Source organism: Mastigoproctus giganteus, chromosome 6 (genome assembly GCF_048544385.1).
Source record: "Mastigoproctus giganteus isolate SK-2022 chromosome 6, ASM4854438v1, whole genome shotgun sequence".
NCBI classification, from domain to species: domain Eukaryota; kingdom Metazoa; phylum Arthropoda; class Arachnida; order Uropygi; family Thelyphonidae; genus Mastigoproctus; species Mastigoproctus giganteus.
This window is the reverse complement of record NC_143580.1, coordinates 36347043-36366192: the sequence shown is the minus strand read 5'-3', so window position 1 is coordinate 36366192 and position 19150 is coordinate 36347043. Positions and strand designations below refer to the sequence as shown.

Genomic DNA, 19150 nt, shown 5'->3' with positions numbered 1-19150 from the left:
GAATCAGATTGGACCACTTAACATAGATGGATTGACTATTGATGATCATGCTAAGGTAGCTGATAAACTGAAAGAGTATTCTGCATCTACATTCACACGAGAAATTATTCAGGGAAGGGAATGCCAGACGTGTATTAAACTCTGGCAGTAAGCTAGATAATCTTGTAATAACTGAAAGTAAAGTGGAGGAGAAATTGTTGAAGATAAACATAACAAAGGCACCTGGGGTGGATGGGATCTATCCAGTTATATTAAAGGAAGTAAGCAAACCATTAGCCATAATTATGAGAGCTTCCTTGGACTCAGGGCAGGTCCCCATGGACTGAAGGTGTGCAAATTTATCATCAATTCACAAAGTGGGTTCAAAGGGTGACACAAGTAACTATAGACCTGTTAGTTAGTTTGTTCCAGGGAAATTGATGGAGGCATTAGTTAAAGAAGCATTGCAGGATCATCTAGAGATGCCTGCAGTAATAGTTAAGACAAAAGCATGGGTATGTTAAAGGGAGGTCTTGTCTGACCAATTTGATTGGATACTATGATGTGGACACAAAGGAACTGAATGCCAAAAATAATTCTGATATCATATAATTGGATTTCAGGAAAGCTTTTGATACTGTTGTACATGGAAGACTGCTGTACAAATTGGAGAGGTATGGCATTAAGGGTAAGTTGCTACAATGGATAAAGGGATGGTTGAGTGGGAGACAACAGAGAGTGGTGATTAATGGACACTGCTCTTCGAGGACTAATGTAATTAGTGGAGTTCCCGAGGGTTCGGTGTTGGGCCCATTCTTGTTTTGTATATTTATCAATGATATTTATGAAGGTATTATCAGGTTTAATGTCCAAGTTTGCAGATGATACAAAAGTTGGCAGGGTTGTTAAAAATAGTAAAAACAGTATGCTACTCCAAATGGAGTAAATTCAGTGGCAACTGAAGTTTAACACTGACAAATGCAAAGTACTGCATATGGATAGCAATAACCGAAGAGAAACGTACCAACTGTGTAGTACTACACTCAGGGAAGTGGAAAGAACCTGTGGTCAAATATGAAGTTCGGTGAGCAGTGCAGAAGTGCAGCCAGGGCAGGTCATGGAGTCTTGTCAATGATATATAGGAATTTTGCTAGCAGCGACAGGGAGGTGATTATCCCGTTATATAAGGCAGTGGTCAGGCCACACCTAGATTGCTGTGTACAGGTCTGGAGGCCTCATTTTAAGAAGGATGAGGAGTTGCTAGAACGAGTACAAAGAAGGGCAACAAGATTGGTGAGAGGAACCAAGAGGTGCTCTTACAAGGCTTAAGTTCTGCAAATTGCAGCACCTGGAGAGTAAGCACCTGCGAGGTGATCTGATTGAGGTGTATAAGGCCTCGAATGGGTTGAGCAAAATGAATGCTGATGGGATTCTTCCTCTTGCTCAGATTAAGAACCTGAGGAGGCACAGATTCAAATTGAGGAAAGACAGTTGTAGAATAGATGTGCGGAAATTTGCCTTTAGCCAGAGGGTAGTTGATTGGTGGAACAAACTTCCAACTTCTGTCGTGGAAGTTGATAGTCTAAATAAATTTAAGGCTTAGCTGGACAGGCATATGGAACAAATTGGAGGGTTTTTTTTTTTTGGTTGATGCTGCATAAGTTTGCTTTCTTGCATCATATACTTATATTAATGCTAATGTGGTTGGTCCTGGCCAATTTCTCATTAAAGTAATGCTATTTTACATTCAGCATAACAACACTGAAAATAAAAGGGTTTCTCTATAACAATCATAAATTTCTACCTCTTAACCTTAATTTTTACTTTTTTATTACAATATTCGCATTAAAAAATGTGAGAATACTTTAAATAAACTGAAGTAACTGATGTGCTTGCAGCCTGACCATGAGAAATCATTTGTTAAGATTTCCTACATTCTTTTATCGCAGTGCAGTAACGGAATGAACATCAGTTAGAAATTAATTTCATTAGTTAGTGTATGTTTATTAGTATGGCTCCAAGAAAGCAGATAGCTTTGCCAATCACAGATAAAATTAGGATTCTGTAAGCTGTAGATAATGGTGTGCAAAAACAAAGATTGATAGTTCTAATGCTGCCAGGATTCATTCTTTGAAACTCTGCACAATTGGAATGGTAAAAAAACCACAGGCTTCTAGAGCAGCATTTTCCAAACTGTGTTCCGCGAGATGTGAACAAGTTCTGTGAAAAATCGTAATTAATAATTAAAAAAATAAAATAAATAAATTTTCCATATTTGTAGCATATCACTATAATATTTAACATCATTTTTTTTTTGGTTATTAATATACTGGCATAGACTAATAATCAAATATACCACGGAACACTTTATTTTGGTGGGCTTTGCATTGAGAAATATGTGTAGAGGTAATGACACCTACGAAAAAGTAGCAATGTGGTGATCTAGTATGCCATTTAGCCTGGAGTACACAGGTTAAAGTATAGGAGGAAGCGAACCGAAATCATAACTAAACTCACTTCCTTGATTTTATTTTATTATTTTTTTTTTTTTTTGATAATCATTAGTATTTCAAAATATTATTATTAAAATATGTGACCATGGATTTGTGGTTGAAAAACAGAACTTTAAAATGAGCAGCAAAGTACTAGTAGTGCAACTGTGGTCAATGAAAATGAACACAATACTGTCACACTTCAAAGTGAGGATGAACAATTGCAGCTTTTTGTTTGCCAAAAATCCGAAGTGAAAAAACAGGAACCAACTAATAAAAGACCAAAACGAAAGTATATTGACAGTTATTTGAATTTCGGCTTTCCATGTGTTTGCAAACAGTTTTTTGGCTCCCGCTAAACTTGTTTCGTAAGTGTTCTGTGAATATGTTGTGAGATGAAAAGTGTTCTGTGACTAAAAACGTTTGGGAAACACTGTTCTAGAGAATTTTTTTTACATTTATTATATAAAGCGGTACTTGCTAAAACTTTTGCAATGCCACTAGTCAATTTAGAGAATTACAAACCAATCCCCTCCTGCTTGCCCATTTGCAGGGTGGGAGGATCTTAAAAAGACAAAAAAAAAAAGTAATAACAATAATAACTAGAAAAGAAGAATATGTATACATATAGGAAACAATTCAAGTTCCAGGTTAAAGCATCCGAAACTACCAGCACAACGAGTTTGAACTCTGCAGAATCACGAACTGCACAAGGAGCTGGAGTTGCACCAGATATAGCAAACTCATGCCTACACCACAGCAAAGCCATTCAGAACGATTGCACAGAACTCTAGGTAATCCAGCACTACACCATACTGCATTACCAATCAAGGCTTCCAGATGCAGAAGTGTCTTCTGTCAAACAAATATAGCAGTTGAGAAGGCCTGGAGAGCTAAGAAGTTTTCCTGTTTATAAACTTCCATCTGTCATTGTAGAAGTTGACAGCTTAAATAAACTCAAGGTAGAACTAAACAAACATTTGGAGTGAATGGATGGGTGAAATGGGAACGGTTTTTTTTTTTTTTTGCTGATGCTGTATAAGCTTGCTTCGTTGCATCGCATGCCTCTACTAATGCTAATGCTAAAGTAGAATCATCTTGCAGCCTTCTGTCACAAGATTGAGATTACTCACTCGAGATACCAATTCAACTCTTAGATCGCTATACTCCTCACAGTTGTACATATGTTCCCATGATTCCCTTTCACCACAACGGAAACTATATCTTTCAGTGATTCCTAAATCGTGCAACTTTGCATTAATCGAACTATGACCAGTCAATAGGAACATAGTTTCTAAGTTTGGTGCAAACCATTTAAACTTATGAAAGCATCCTTGGACTCAGGGTCCCCATGGACTGGAGATATGCAAATGTATCCCCAATTCACAAATGGGGATCAAAGGGTGACACAAGTAATTACAGACCAGTTAGTTTAACTTCTGTTCCGGGTAAAATAATGGAGTCACTGGTTAAAGATGCTTGCAGGATGATATAGACAAGACTGCAGCAATAATTCAGACACAGTATGCATTTGTTAAGGAAAGGTCTTGTCAGAAAAATCTGATTGGATACTATGATGTGGTTACAAAAGAACTGGATGCAAAAAATAATTTTGATATCATATACTGGATTTCGGGAAAGCTTTTGACACTGTTGTGCATGGAAGACTACTGTACAAATTTGAGCAGAATGGTATTAAGGGTAAGTTGCTATAACGGATAAAATGGTGGTTGAGAGGGAGAAGACAGAGGGTGGTAATCAATGGGCACTGCTCTTTGTGGACTAATGTTATTAGTGGAGTTCCACGGGGTTCGGTGTTGGGCCCACTGTTGTTTTGTATATTTATCAATAATATTGAATAAGGTATATCAGGATTAGTGTCGAAGTTTGCAGATGATACAAAGGTTGGCAGTGTTGTTAATGACAGTAATGGCAGTGCACTACTGCAACAGGATCTAGAAAATTTGGGCAGATGGGCTGAGAAGTGACAACTGAAGTTTAACACTGACAAATGAAAAGTACTGCATATTGGTAAAAGTAACCCCAGAGGAACGTACCAACTGTGGTACTATACTTAGGGTGATAGAAAATGAAAGACCTGGGAAGAATTGTGCAGTCAGATATGAAGTTTTCTGAGCAATGCAGACAGGCTGCAAAAGCAGGTCATGGGGTTTTGTCAATAATATACAGGAATTTTGGGTGCCTCCATAGCCAGGTGGGCAGGAGCAGCAGTGCATAGCACACACTTCTTGATTAGACCGGGTTGGAGCCCATGACCACCAAATACAGAGGATGCAGAAAGGTCAGGGAATGACAACCGCATTATCCCCAGAGCAATATGGCCTTAGTTGCTAATGCCCCTAAAGACCAAATGACAAACAAACAAAACAAACAGGAATTTTGCTAGCAGAGAAAAAGAGGTGATTATCCCTTTGTATAAGGCAATGGTCAGGCCATGCCTTGAGTACTGTGTATGGGTCTGGAGGCCTCATTTTTGGAAGGATATCGATTTGCTTGAGAATGTACAAAGAAGGGCAACAAGATTGGTGAGGGAAATGAAGGGATCCTCTTACCAAGAGAGGCTTAAGTTCTACAAATTGCAGTGGCTGGAGACTAGTCACCTGCAGCAAGGTGATCTGATTGAGGTGTACAAGGCCTCGAATGGGTTGAGCACGCTGAATTCTGATGGGATTCTTCCACTTGCTCAGATTACGAACCTAATGGGGCATAAATTCAAATTGAGGAAAGACAGTTGTAGAATAGATGTGCAGAAATTTGCCTTTAGCCAGCGGGTGGTTAATTGCTGGAACAAATCTTCATCTGTCATTGTAGAAGTTGATAGCTTAAATAGATTCAAGGAGGAACTGGACAAACATTTAGAGGGAATGGTTGTGTGATTTTTTTTTTTGGCTGATGCTACATAAGCTCATACACTTGCTTTCTTGCATCACATGCCTGTATTACTATTACTTTATCAAGGCTGCATTTCTTATATCTGGAAAAAAATTTTGTGTAATTCATCCTTTATCACAAACACTCCAATGCTCTTGGCAGACATTTACCAGAGTATCCTAGATTCTTGCCTTTTCCTTCTTGGGATCTGCCAAGATGTCCACCTCTATATTCAGAAAAGAACTTGGAATGGTACAGCAGACAGAATAAGCTAACACACAATACACCAAATGCAGATCAATAGGCAATTTGCCAGCAAAATCTGCAAAGCTGGGGTCGACACAGGCCTGCATGCCCAGATGAGGGAAACCACCGATAGCGCCTGACCCTAAATACTATACCACTAGTCCTGCATGCCATGCACATCCTAAGGAGCATTACTCTTTAAATGGAACTGAGCTCCTAGCAGATACTTTTCAACTTATGCACTCAAAACAAATTGGTGCCCTATAAGTTACCACCAGGATAATACGCATTCATATAGCAAGTTTAGCACCTTACCTTTTATTCCCCAGCCAACCCTAGTTCAGCACTTTCTCAAGTATTGTTGATTACTACAATAAGTCAGCCTGAATAGACAAGGAGATATTTTTCAGTTGGTTCAGAACTAAATTTGCCTTCAGTGTGCCAATATCTGACACCACTGGGCTTGCCACAGAAAGCTGCTATTAGGCAATGCACCAAGTCATGCTAATAAGGAAATTCTAAATCTTAAATCAAAAGGTGGAAATATTTTCATCAAATATTTACCCTCAATGTGACAGATTTAATACAACCTAGGGATCAAGGTGTCATCCAACAAATGAAAGCAATTTATCACAGAAATTTATCTTTCAAAGTCAACGGAAGAAAATGGTTGTGATTTATTGACGTTTTGGGAAAACCTGACTGAATTGGATGTGATAATGAAGTTTCAACCTTAAAGAGGTCTTGCCATAAAATTTTACCACTAAATGATTAAGGATTCCTAGGACTTGAAGAAAACTGCAAAGATCTGGTACCAGAAATATTACAAAATTTTCAACAAATTGGGGGGGGGGGGGTCGATGAGCATCAATTCATGATTGGCTTAATTCTGACAAAGATTTAGCTGCCCAAGAAGTACTAAATGAAGAGATTTTACATCATGTAACGACTACTACACCACTAAACAATGAAGAAGAAGAGTTGATGGCACAAAAATTAGCCACAGTGTTGTTTTAAACCAGGCAGAAGTACTTCTTGACTACCTGGAGCAGCAAGACGATAGTGTTCTGTTGGAAAAAATGATTTCAAGAAATATTCGAAGCGCCATTCGTCAAAAAGTTGTAAAGGGGGGGGATCTTCTATACTTACATTTTTTTTTTTTTTGTGAATTGATTTTTCGCTTATCTCTCCTATTTTTTGTAAAATTAAAACATAAAATATTATATTAAAAATAAAACATGTTTTAAAGATATCAAAGGCTAAGCTAAATTTTAAGTTTCCAAGTTTAAAATTGTAAGTTTTCTTGATGGAAACCAAATCACAATATGCACAAAAATTTTGTAAGTTAGGAATCAGTAGAGCAATTATAATGTATAACACTGCCACGGAACTCACACAGAAAAATGGAAGTCCTACATTACAAAAACCTGGAGGAATATGAAATTACCCACAATGAAATGAAGAAATTAAAGTTTTCTCCAGAATTCTAAATAAGACAGGTAAAAACAGAATAATTGAGCTTTCAAACAAATGGAGAAAAGTTTTCACAGAACAGGTAGGATATATCTAGGCTAGTCCTCATAAAAACGTAGACTTCGTTCTAGTGACAAGATGCTGCAAGTGATTGGACTATGAACACACACAGCAGAGCGTTGTACAGAAACTGATCCCATCTGTGGCCATTGCACCAGAACAGGTCAGAAATATGTAGAATGCTGATGCAAAAATAAGCTTAGACAATGAGCTGCCTGTAAGTTTAAAAAAAAAAGGCAACAGACAAACACTCCATAAGAGACCTAAAATGCCTGGAATATCTACAAGCACTTGAAATACTAAAAGTGAGAATCCAATAAAAATAGAAATCCCCAAAACCATTCCATAATTAAATGTTCATGACAGTGTTCAAAGGCCTATCATGGCCAAACTTAAACAAACAAAAACACTGATATTCTAGTTCTGCAAGGACAAAGTGCTATAAAGGTAAAGTAACAGGATACTCAGCAAAACCTTAGGAAATGACAGCACTAACAGTGAACAAGGAAATAAAAACAGTAATAATAGTGCAAAACAAAGATCACATAATCATCAAGATTAATTCACTCTGAAAGACCGAGGCAGGAAGAGTGTCATTATTTACACAACAGGCAAAAATAATGATAGGGTTATTATTCCTAATTTTCCTGTACTGTATATCTTATATGGGTATCATTCCATAATTACACTATTCAAACAGGCATTAAACTTGCTTAGAACGAACATTGCAATCATAACGACAGATTCAAACTCATAGTCAAGACTATGGCATAATCAATGGACAGATGAAAATGGTAGGAAAGCCGATTTAATTTTTGCCATATAGTGCAAGGAAGCCACAGGCTTTTGCTGCACCGGCTACACATGCGTGCACACACAAAAGTAGATAAGAAAATACAAATTATACACTTCCCTACTTATGTAGGTTGACATTTGACATTTGAATTTTTTGTTAATCTCAACTACCTGCAGAAGCAACCAACAACTTGCTAGATTTATTAACTACAAACAATTTTGATCATATTAAATGAACTGGACAATCCCATGACATTCAAGAACAGACAATGGTGAGAGTCAACCAATTGACCTGACAATAATAACACCCTCAGTGCATCAACAAATTCAAAACTGAAGAATAGTCCATCAGCCAAATCAAGCAATAACCTTGAGTAACAATAGCACCCCCATAACATCAAATGAGCAAATTTGTAATTAAGACCATCCAATGGAAAAAATTCAATGAAATGATCAAAGAGGAATTATCAGGTTATACAATTATACTATGTGTAGGAGATATCTGCAGGTCCATAAAAAAAGAAAAAACCTATAACCCAGCTATTCCACGGCAAACCTCTACAAAAAGCTGCACTACAGAATGAAGAAAGAATGGCCAGAAAAACCTTCCAAAAAAAAAAAAAAAAAAAAGTTACACTGCTCCTCCACCCCTTCCCACAAGAACTGGGGCCATTAAAACATATTTACTATGAAATCAGAAAGAAATACACCAAGCTCATCAAAACTGAAAAGCAAAAAGCTTGGAGGATATTTGTCAGTACTGTAGGGTATCAAAACCCAAGGTCCTATTGTACAAACTTTCAACAGATAAAATCATACCATACGAAGCACACAGCAACAGAAACAATCACTTTGAAATGCTCAATGGAGATCATCTTAAGAGAAATAATTACAGACAATGACTTGAGTGATGAAAGCCGGGGGGGGGGGGGGGAAGAGAGAGAGAGAGAGAGAGAGAGAGAGAAAATTAGGCAAGGTAATGAGAACCATGCCACAATGACAAACAAGCCAAAGATTAACCTAGGTGAAGTAAATAACACAGTCAAGCAGATAACATTAACAAATGCCTCAGAATTTATCTCACTGAAGATGCAGTAATTCTGTGGGATTGGAAAAGTGCCAATGTATCTCCGATACATAAGGGCAGTTCTAAGCCTGAAGTGATAAATTACCGGCCAGTCAGTCTAACTTCAGTAGTAGGGAAAATCATGGAGGCAATGATCAAGGGTGGAATTCAGGATCATTAAGATAGAATTGGAATTCTGAAGGATACTCAGCATGGTTTTGTAAAGGGAAAATCATGTTTAACTAATCTAGTTAGCTATTTTCAAGGATCAGTCAAGAGCTGGACTTATGGAATAATTTCGAAATTGTTTATTTGGATTTCAGCAAACCATTTGACTCAGTCCCACATGAGCAGTTACTTGATATGCTGGAAAGGGTTGGAATCACAGGAAAAATCCTTAGATGGATAGCTGGACAGGCAGGCTTCAGGGCAGGAGGCAGAGGGTTGCAATAAATGGTAATTCCTCAGCTAAGTATTACACCTGGGGAACAGTAACCACAAAATAACTTATACACTTGTGGAGTTGAACTACAGACATAAAGTTCTCTGAGCATTGTAGACACGGTGTCCTATGGTGTCCTACTGATGATTTATCGAACATTTGCTAGTGGCGATAAGGATGTTGTAATCCCACTACGTGAGGCTATTGTTAGACCATTTGGAATATTGTGTTCAAGTATGCACCTAAAAAAAGACATTGAGCTTATTGAAAAGATCCAAAGACAGGTAACTCGCCTGGTGAGATCGGCAAAAGGAAAGACTCCATATGAGGAGTCTTCAAATATGTGGGTTGCACATCTGCGAAACTAGGCAGCTCAGAGGAGACTCAATTGAGGTGTTTAAGGATCTGAGAGACAAAAGTAAAATGAATAAGGTCAAAATCCTCGCAGATATAAATGATTTTAGAACTAGGGGCCATAATTTCAAGTTATGGGGGAGAGATGAAGAGATTGGATTTCAGGAAGTTTTATTTTAGCCAGCGAGTTATAAATTACTGGAATAAGTTACCTACATGGGTGGTAGAGGCTGCCAGTTTGGAGAAATTCAAAGATCAGCTGGATAACTACCTACGGGAGGAGGGAAACACATAGGTTGCCTACTTTCTTTCTCTTATTAATTTTTTTTTTTTTTTTTAATTTTCTTCTTATTATTATTTTATTATTTATTTATTTATTTTATTTAGTGCTGGTGCAGCATAAGCCATAGGCTTCCTTGCACCATGTGGCCATTGCTAATATACTAATTAAGAAGCTCAAAAGCTGGAACCACAGGCATAATTACTCTTATATAATAAATGAATGATAGCAAAAGAACACTTTGCTATCATCCATCTGGAAGCAATCTGTTGAAAAAAGCCGTGAATTAGGGTTGAATTTGAAAGTGTCTGCAATTCTGCCCAGACACGATAGGAGGGAGATATGATGAAAGCCATGTCAATCAATTTGGCACTGGAAAGACTGTGCAAGGCTCAAGGTGTAGAATTTTTTTTCAGCCTGGTCTGTACTTGTTAACAGGGGAGACTGCTTCTACAGGGATGGGATACACTTAAATAGAAAGGGTGCAAGAATATTTGCTGATGTTATCGAGGCAGTGTCGGGTAGGTCGGAAAACTGCTAGCTTGGGGGGATACAAGGACTAATAGATTAACAGTAGCCACTGGCCGAGGTGAGAGTGATTCTTGCACTGCTTCTATTGGAATGAGCAGCAGCCTGGAAAACAAGATGCAGGATATTTCAGAGACTGCTGGGAGTCATTGTGGTACAAGTAAACAAATGGGTTGTGTTAGGGTAGCTAAGAATAGGAACAAGTGCATGTATACTTGCATGAACACCAATGCTAGGAGTTTGGTAAATAAATTTGATGAATTTGAGGTATTGCTCAGAATATCAAAGGCAGATATTGTTGGGATATCAGAGACGTGGTGTCATACAGATATAAGGAATGCACAACTGGAATTTGGAGAGTACAATGTGTACAGGAAGGATAGACAAGATAGGAAGGAAGGAGGGGTTATACTATTAGTTAAGAGAAACACAAAATCCAAAAGTGAAGCTAGTCGACATCGCTGGACAGTGCAGTGTCGAGTCAGTTTGGTGTGACATAAGCATTGGGAGATCAAAATTGAGAGTAGAAGTCTATTATAGGCCTAATGACTCTGATGAGTATAATAAGAAACTGTACAAGGAAATAGTGGGCCAGTAAATCAGAGTCTTATAATGGGGGACTTTAATTTCCCAGATATTAACTGGAATTTGTGGGTTGGTCACTCATGCACTAGCAAAGCTTTTGTGGATTTATTGGATGATTGTTTTCTACATCAGCATGTTCGGGAGGCAACTAGAGGGAGTAATACTCATGATCTGATTATCAGTAGTGATTCATACATTAAGAATCTGCAGATAAAGGAACCACTAGGTGGCAGTGATCACAGCGTGCTGAAGTGGGATTTACTCAAAGAGGTAACTATCATCAGGAGTAAAGAGAAGGGTTTTTGCTTTCGTAAAGGTGACTACGGTGGTCTGAGACAGTATTTAAATTCTATATGGTGGGACCAACTGATGATGTTACCAACAGCAAATTCAAAATGGGAAGCATTCAAAAAAATTATCTTGGAAGCTACTAGGCTTTACATACCAACCAAGAGAAATACTGTTTAAGGTTTAGGCCTAAATGGATGTCAGATGAACTAATGAGACATGTGGCAGAGAAGAAAAATGCATGGGATACATATAAATTAATGGGTGATATGGAAGCCTATGATAGATATAAGCTGGTCTGTAAGCAAGTCACAAAGGAGATTAGGCAGGCAAAGGCAGATTATGAGAATCCTTGGCAAAGGATGCAAAGAAAAACAACAAAGAATTCTTTACCTATGTAAACTCTAGAAGGAAAGGGATGAATCAGATTGGTCCACTGGATATTGTTGATTCAAATGTTGATGATCCTGCTCAGGTGGCTAACAAACTAAATGAGTATTTTGCATCTACATTCACCCATGAGGAGTTAATCAGGGAGGAGAATGCCAGAGGTGAGTTAAACTCTGGCAGTGAGCTGGATGATTTTGTAATAACTGAGAGGAAAGTGGAGGATAAATTGTTGAAGATAAACATAAAACATAACTGGATAGATCCCGGGTGGACGGGACCTATCCAGTTATATTAAAGAAGGCAGCAAAGGAAGTAAGCAAACCCTTAGCCATAATTATGAGAGCTTCTTTGGACTCGGGGGAGGTACCCATGGACTGGAGATGTGCAAATGTGACCCCAATTCACAAAGGAAGATCAAAGGGCAACACAAGTAATTATAGACCTGTTAGTTTAACTTCTGTTCTAGGAAAATTAATGGAGGCACTGGTTAAAGAAGCACTGCAGGATCATCTAGACAAGACTTCAGTTATAGCTCGGACACAGCATGGTTTTATTAAGGGAAAGCCTTGCCTGACCAATTTGATTGGATACTATGATGTGGTCACAAAGGAACTGGATGCAGGGAATAACTTTGATATCATATATTTGGATCTTAGAAAGGCTTTTGATACTGTTGCACATGGAAGACTGCTGTACAAATTGGAGCAGTGTGGCATTGGAGGCAAATTGCTGCTATGGATAAAGGGATGGTTGAGTGGGAGAAGACAGAGTGGTAATCAGTGAACACTGCTCATCGTGGACTAATGTTATTAGTGGAGTTCCTCAGGGCTCAGTATTGGGTCCATTGTTGTTTTCTGTATTTATAAATGATAGTGATGATGGTATATCAAGCTTATTATCCAAGTTTTCAGACGATACGAAGGTTAGTAAGGTTTTTAAGGACACTATTATTATTATTATTAGCCATATGGTACAAGGAAGCCTGAGGCTTATGCTGCACCAGCCAAAAAAAAAAAAAAAAATTCCCGAGTTACACCCTGTGTGTGTGTGTGTGTGTGAGAGAGAGAGAGAGAGAGAGAGAGAGAGAGAGAGAGAGAGAGAGAGAGAGAAGAATGATGATATCCAGCTCAGGACCCCGGGTTTGCCAAGCCCATACTCACCAGATTTGAGCCCACTAATGACAGTACGCTCTGCAACAGAATCTAGAAAAGTTGAGCAGATGGGCTGAGAGGTGGCAAATGAAGTTTAACATTGACAAATGTAAAATACTGCATATGGGAAGCAGAATCTCCAGAGTGACGTATCAACTCTGTTGTACTACACTGACAGTGGTAGAGAACGAAAAGGACCTGGGGGTAATTGTGCAGGAAGATATGAAGTTTTCTGAGCAGTGCAGATGGTCTGCAAGAGTAGCTCATAGTGTCTTGTCAATGATATACAGAAATATTTCTAGCAGGGATAAGGAGCTGATTATCCCCTTGTATAAGGTAATGGTCAGGCCACACCTTGAGTACTGTATACAGGTCTGGAGGCCTCATTTTAAGAAGGATGTAGTGCTGTTGGAACAAGTACAGAGAAGTGCAACAAGATTAGTGAATGGATCAAAGGGTTGCTCTTATGAAGAAAGGCTTAAATTTTGCAAATTACAGTGTCTGGAGACTAGGCACCTGCGAGGTGATCTGACTGAGTTGTATAAAGCCTTGAATGGTTTGAGCATGCTCAATGCTGATGGGATTCTTCCTCTTGCTCAGAACAATCATTTGAAAGGGCATAAATTCAAATCGAGGAAAGACAGATGCAGGATAGATGTGCGGAATTTTGCCTTTAGCAAGCGGGTGGTTGGTTGGTGGAACAGCCTTCCATCCTTTGTTGTGGAAGTTGATAGCCTAAATAAATTTAAGGCTGAGCTGGATAGGTACTTGGAACGAATGGAGGGGTGAAATAGGAGCGGGTTTTTTTTTTTTTTTTTTTTTTTGCTGATGCTGCATAAGCTTGCTTTCTTGCATCATATGCCTCTACTAATGCTAATCCTTTCTGAAAATAATATGCAAATAAAATGGAAACCAATTCACATTCATACCACCCAGATGGCACTACTTGATGTGCAGGGTAAGGTATGTGTGTCTTCCACAGAATGCTCCTGAATGTTAGTTCAACTTCACCACAGTAGACAGTGATGATACAGAATTCTGTAAAATTGCCAGAAATTAGTGTTGTGCTATGTTTGTGCAGTATGTGTCTTAGTACCATGCATGGCATGAAGGCTGAGAAGCCGGAAGATAATTGTTGACATCAGACTTGAATTTCTATAGTTTGTAATTTTCAGGTAATACATTGAAAGATTGTTCTGGAAAACTGAAATTGAAGGGATAAACAACGAAGAGAATAAATTGGTCAACTAATGAGTGCCGGGCACGCAGGATGAAGGGTCCATATTCATGAATGGTTGTTAGTGTAGTATCTCAAATAGAGAGCTTTATGGTAACTGAAAAAATTTTCTAATACCCCGGGCTTGACCTAAAACAGAGGAACTAATGGAAATGTTATCTATTTGAGTCTTTCCAGTTGTTCAGATTTCTTCCTGGAGAAGCAATTCAAATCTTGAGGGAGAAGCAACTGGCAGGTGAGGGCTGTGCAAGACTCTGCACAGGCACCTCCCCACCACTGGCTCTCTGGGTACCTCCTTGCTGGGACAACTCCAGCTTTGAAAATTGTTAAAAAATACTTCTTGTTACAAAATTTATAAATGACCTTTATAGAATTATTAACTAACTATTTAGTAACTTTTTTGTCACCAAAAGGAGAGTTACTTAGTACAAAGAAGCACACTATCAAAGTGCAATAAAAAATAGTTTTTTTAATTTTAACACAAAAAGTAAATGATAGATTTCAATCAGAATAGTTTTCCCTTGATAAGCATAATGCATAGCCAATGTGATTTTTAAATTTTTAGCTTCATTAGTGACGGAAATAGAAGGGGAGGGACACGAAATTACTCAAATTTTCCTGTCTGGCGCCGCCATTTTTAATTTTAAAAATATTTTTAAACCTATTCGTTGAGCTCTTTCCAACGGTGTATAAGCTATAAGCTGTCAACAACATTTTGTCTCCCCATTACCCCCCCCACACACACTTCTCAGACAAATTTTTGTCAACAACGATCAATATGGCGTTATGCTGGTCCACATGTTGTACAAACCCATGCAAAATTTCAACTCAATTGGTTGAGTGGTTCCAGAGATACAATGCTGTGACAGACAGACAACCAAGTGACATAAGGGTCCTTCACTACACTACAGACCCTAAAAATTTGGTTCTGTGAGTTTGAAGCTAGACAGTGCTGGATGCTAACTAGCTGCAGCAGGTATTCAGACTGGTTTGGAAGAGAGTGTGAGAAACACAATGTCAAATCAAAAGATCATGAAGCATTTATAGAAAAAGGCATGCAGAAGAAACCGAACATCTCTGAGACAGAGAACAGAGAGACTTGGTAAGAGGACATGTTCTTCTTTGAACGGGGGTCTAGAAGCTTCAGAGAGGTTTTTTGGGGGTAGCACCCCAGATGTGTGAAAAATATTACATAGCAAGACAGATTTGAGATTTGTATAGAGTGAGTGGTTGTTTGCAAGAAAGGTAATGCTGATAGTGAAAAATAAGACTAGTTTTTTTTTTTAATGCAAAGGAAACAATATTTACAATTGTCAGGGAAATTCCTAATAGAGATATACAATCTTGTCTAGAAATATAAGTGGCACTGAAGATGAATATAGAAGTAGTAGACACTTTTTCTGCAAGAAAAAAACCAAGACTGAGTTCTGAAAGGATTGAAATTAACTGTTTTTTCTGCAGCACTGGAGAATTAGATGGAGCATGGCATTTAAGGAAATGGTAGTGGATATTCAGGAAATTGGAGCTGTTTGCGCAAGGTTAAGGCTTAACAAACTAGAAAGTGCAGTGTGCTATTATTATTATTTTTTTATTATTATTAGCCATATGGTGCAAGGAAGCCTGAAGCTTACTGCACCAGTCAAAAAAAAAAAAAAAAAAAAAAATTCTGAATTACCCCAAGACAGAGAGAGAGAGAAGGAGAAGGGAATCGCCAAGAAAGAGAAGAATGATGATATCCAGCTGAGGATCCTGGGTGTTGTTGTTTGTTGGATTTATTGGTGCAAGGGCTACTAAGGCCATAATGCACCTATTACAATCTTATTTGGTACATGATTGCTATATTAAATAAAAGGATTCAGATCAGACGGTATTTGTATCATTTTGAGGAAGGTAAAAACATCATTAATATCTTGTCGGTCCCCAAGAATCTGCTGTAAGGTAAGTTTATTAGAAGAATATAGATGTGAAGAGAAAGCTGTTTGTTGTTCTCTCAATTATAATGGGCATTCAATGATCAAGTGGTTTACTGTGAGTTGAGTTTGACAGTTGCTGTATAGTGGAAGGTCATACTGAGTGAGTAAATAACTGAGTTAGATGGGTATGCCCTATTCGCATTCTGGCAAGTACAACTTCTTCGATCCTTGGTGTGCCAAGCCCATACTCACCAAATGCGAATCAGCAAAGCTATGGATAGGATTTACAGTCAGTGGAAGAGGGTTATGAATATACCAGAAGAAAAGAGTGGGAAAGAGAAATGAACCTTTAGAAATGCTAGCATTAGAGAAGTTAGAAGACAGAGGTGTCATCCACAATTACCTGAAATGAGCATTCAGAGAAAAAGCTGGATACCCAATTGCAAAAAACAGTCAGTAATCCATTAGGTGGGAGATTGTTTGGAAGAACTTTATTCCAAACCTGATCAAAAGCCTTAGGTATGTCAACAGCAATTGCCTGAGTTTCACAAAACTTTTCCACTGAATTTGTCCATGACAGGTAACATAAGCCAATATATCCCAGTGGATCAACACCGACAGAATCCATATTGATAATCACCAGATAGAAGGTTTGAGATGGTTGGTGCTTGATGAATTTCTCCACTTCTAAGTTTCGAAGTAAAAAATTGTTGAAGGTTGTTAAACCAGAGCACTTAATGTTTAATACATTACGTACTCAGGTTTAACAAATTTATATTGAAGACTGACGTTTACAGATATGCAGAAATTTGCTTTCAGCCAGCAGGTAGTTGATCACGGGAACAAACTTTCATATGGCATTGTGAAAGATGGTAGTTTGAATAAATTTAAAGAACTAAACAAATTATCAAAGGGGCTAGACAGGTGATGTGGGAAGTTTTTTTTTTGTTTGTTTTTACCCTGATGCTATATAAGCATGCAATTCCTGCTCCCATAACACAGCATATCGTAGCCTTTGGGGTCAGACCCTTTGAAAATGTTATAACAAGAGTTTACTGTATTTGTTCAACTGTAATGGAATTTGAAATGCCCTGACAAAACTTTCTGAAAGAGTCAATAAATTGCATGAAAAAAATTATTGGGAATTAAGCTATTCATGCAGACAATCAGCATGTGAAGCTAATAGGCACTTGACACCTTAGCAGATGTGCACAAAGATAATAACCACGATAAACCTGTTCTCAACTATGTTCCACAGACGATTTTAAATCAATACAGAAGTGAAATGAAAGATACATAACAGAACATAGCAGCCAGTTGCCTAAGTGACCTTAGCACATCTGAAGAGGGTTTGACAATCATTTATATCCAAAGCATAATTTGAACTTGCAACTTTTAAGTTAGAGGACATCATTAACACTATCCCAGGCATCAAAATTAACTTAAATTTCAAATCTTACAGACAGCACTTTTGTTTTATAACAGTACCAATAATACATATTTTTAGAAATTTTCAAATATTTAAAACAGCAGTATAATACCACTTTAGCTCTGAAACACTATCATACTGTCCTCATTTATTTTTATATTCTTTAATTACTGATATTATATAGGGATACAAATCCTCAACTTCAGTCTATCTTATATAGACTCCTTCCAAAACTTAGTTAACTGAATTACTCCTAAAACAAAATTTTCCCCATTTGTAATAAATTCATAACTTCACTAATAAAAAAAAAAAAAAACCACCTTCTTTCATAAGATGGAATATATAATATAATAATTTTCTTACTTTAACACAGCATGACATTGCACTTCACTGATTTTTCAATAATAAACCACTATCTAAATAAACCGATATATTTACTTTAATAAACCATATCCAGGATATAGGGGATGGCCTTTACAGATTTTAGCTGTTCATTTTAATTATGTAACAGCAGAGACCATGTAAAGAATTCTCTGCTTTCCTCATACGTGATAAAAGAAAGACCAACCTTATTGACAAGATGTTCAGTAACAACTTCCCTGAGTCCAGTATACAGACGTTCTCCATGTTTGTGAAGGACCATCGTATATGCATTTCTATATAATTCCTCAAAACTTAGTCCACTATTGTTCTTTTTTTGTATTTCTTGGATAGCATTTTTTAACAGGGCCCATATATTTTGCACATATTTTTCATCCATAGTCATCTAAAGAAAAAAGTAAAAAAAACATTAAAGAAATCAGTGTAAAAAGACTGTTCACAGAAACTGAAATATTTGTAAATGAATTTAATGGACACTAAGCAAAAAAATTTGTCCAAAATTTAAGAAAAATATTTAAATAATAGTATAAATATTGTTAAAAATTGTTGCAGCTTATCAACTTAGTTTCATTGAGTTCCAATTACAGGACTAACAATAACTGTCCTCCTCTCCCATCTTTCTAAAACTGAAAAGTAGCTTCAGTAAAATATACATTAAAAAAAATTATTTCCCTTACATAATAAAATAAAATTCAATCAGCTTCCATAGAATTCTGGAATAAGAAATTATCACTGACAGAATATCTGACAATCTACTTAGGAAGGAAATGTCATAATTTAAAAATGGTTGTAAAAATCACTTGGGGGGAGGGGGAATCCCGTGCCCTTCTGTATCCTAAAATTAAAAGAAATCAATGCCATTTCAATAACTATACCTTTGTGAAAACTCTGTCTCTCTCTCTCTCTCTCAAAAAAAGTAGGTCTTCAGCATGTTTCATAATTAAAAGCATCCAGCCTAGAAACCTATATACTCATAAAAGCTGCATTAACATGAACTTTTTTTTTCATCAAGCAAAAGCTTTTCCAAATAATGTTTAATACATTGCATTAATCTCACATTATGAGACTACACTACTTGACAAAATTAAGAACAAAATGTTTTTCATGAATATTTTATTGTGAACAGTGTCACCAAGGACGAATATTTGATATAATAGGCATCCCAGCAT

At 37.3% G+C, this 19150-nt stretch overlaps 1 protein-coding gene across 1 annotated transcript in view; it reads right to left on the bottom strand.

Moving 5' to 3' along the window:
- Positions 1 to 19150, bottom strand: part of Cul3 (cullin 3) — a 344806-nt gene that overhangs the window by 257073 nt on the left and 68583 nt on the right. Inside the window, exon 2 of the mRNA XM_090375913.1 lies at positions 18169 to 18366. Within this exon, the coding sequence (XP_090232039.1) occupies positions 18169 to 18366 (198 nt within the window). The remainder of the gene's footprint in view (positions 1 to 18168; positions 18367 to 19150) is intronic.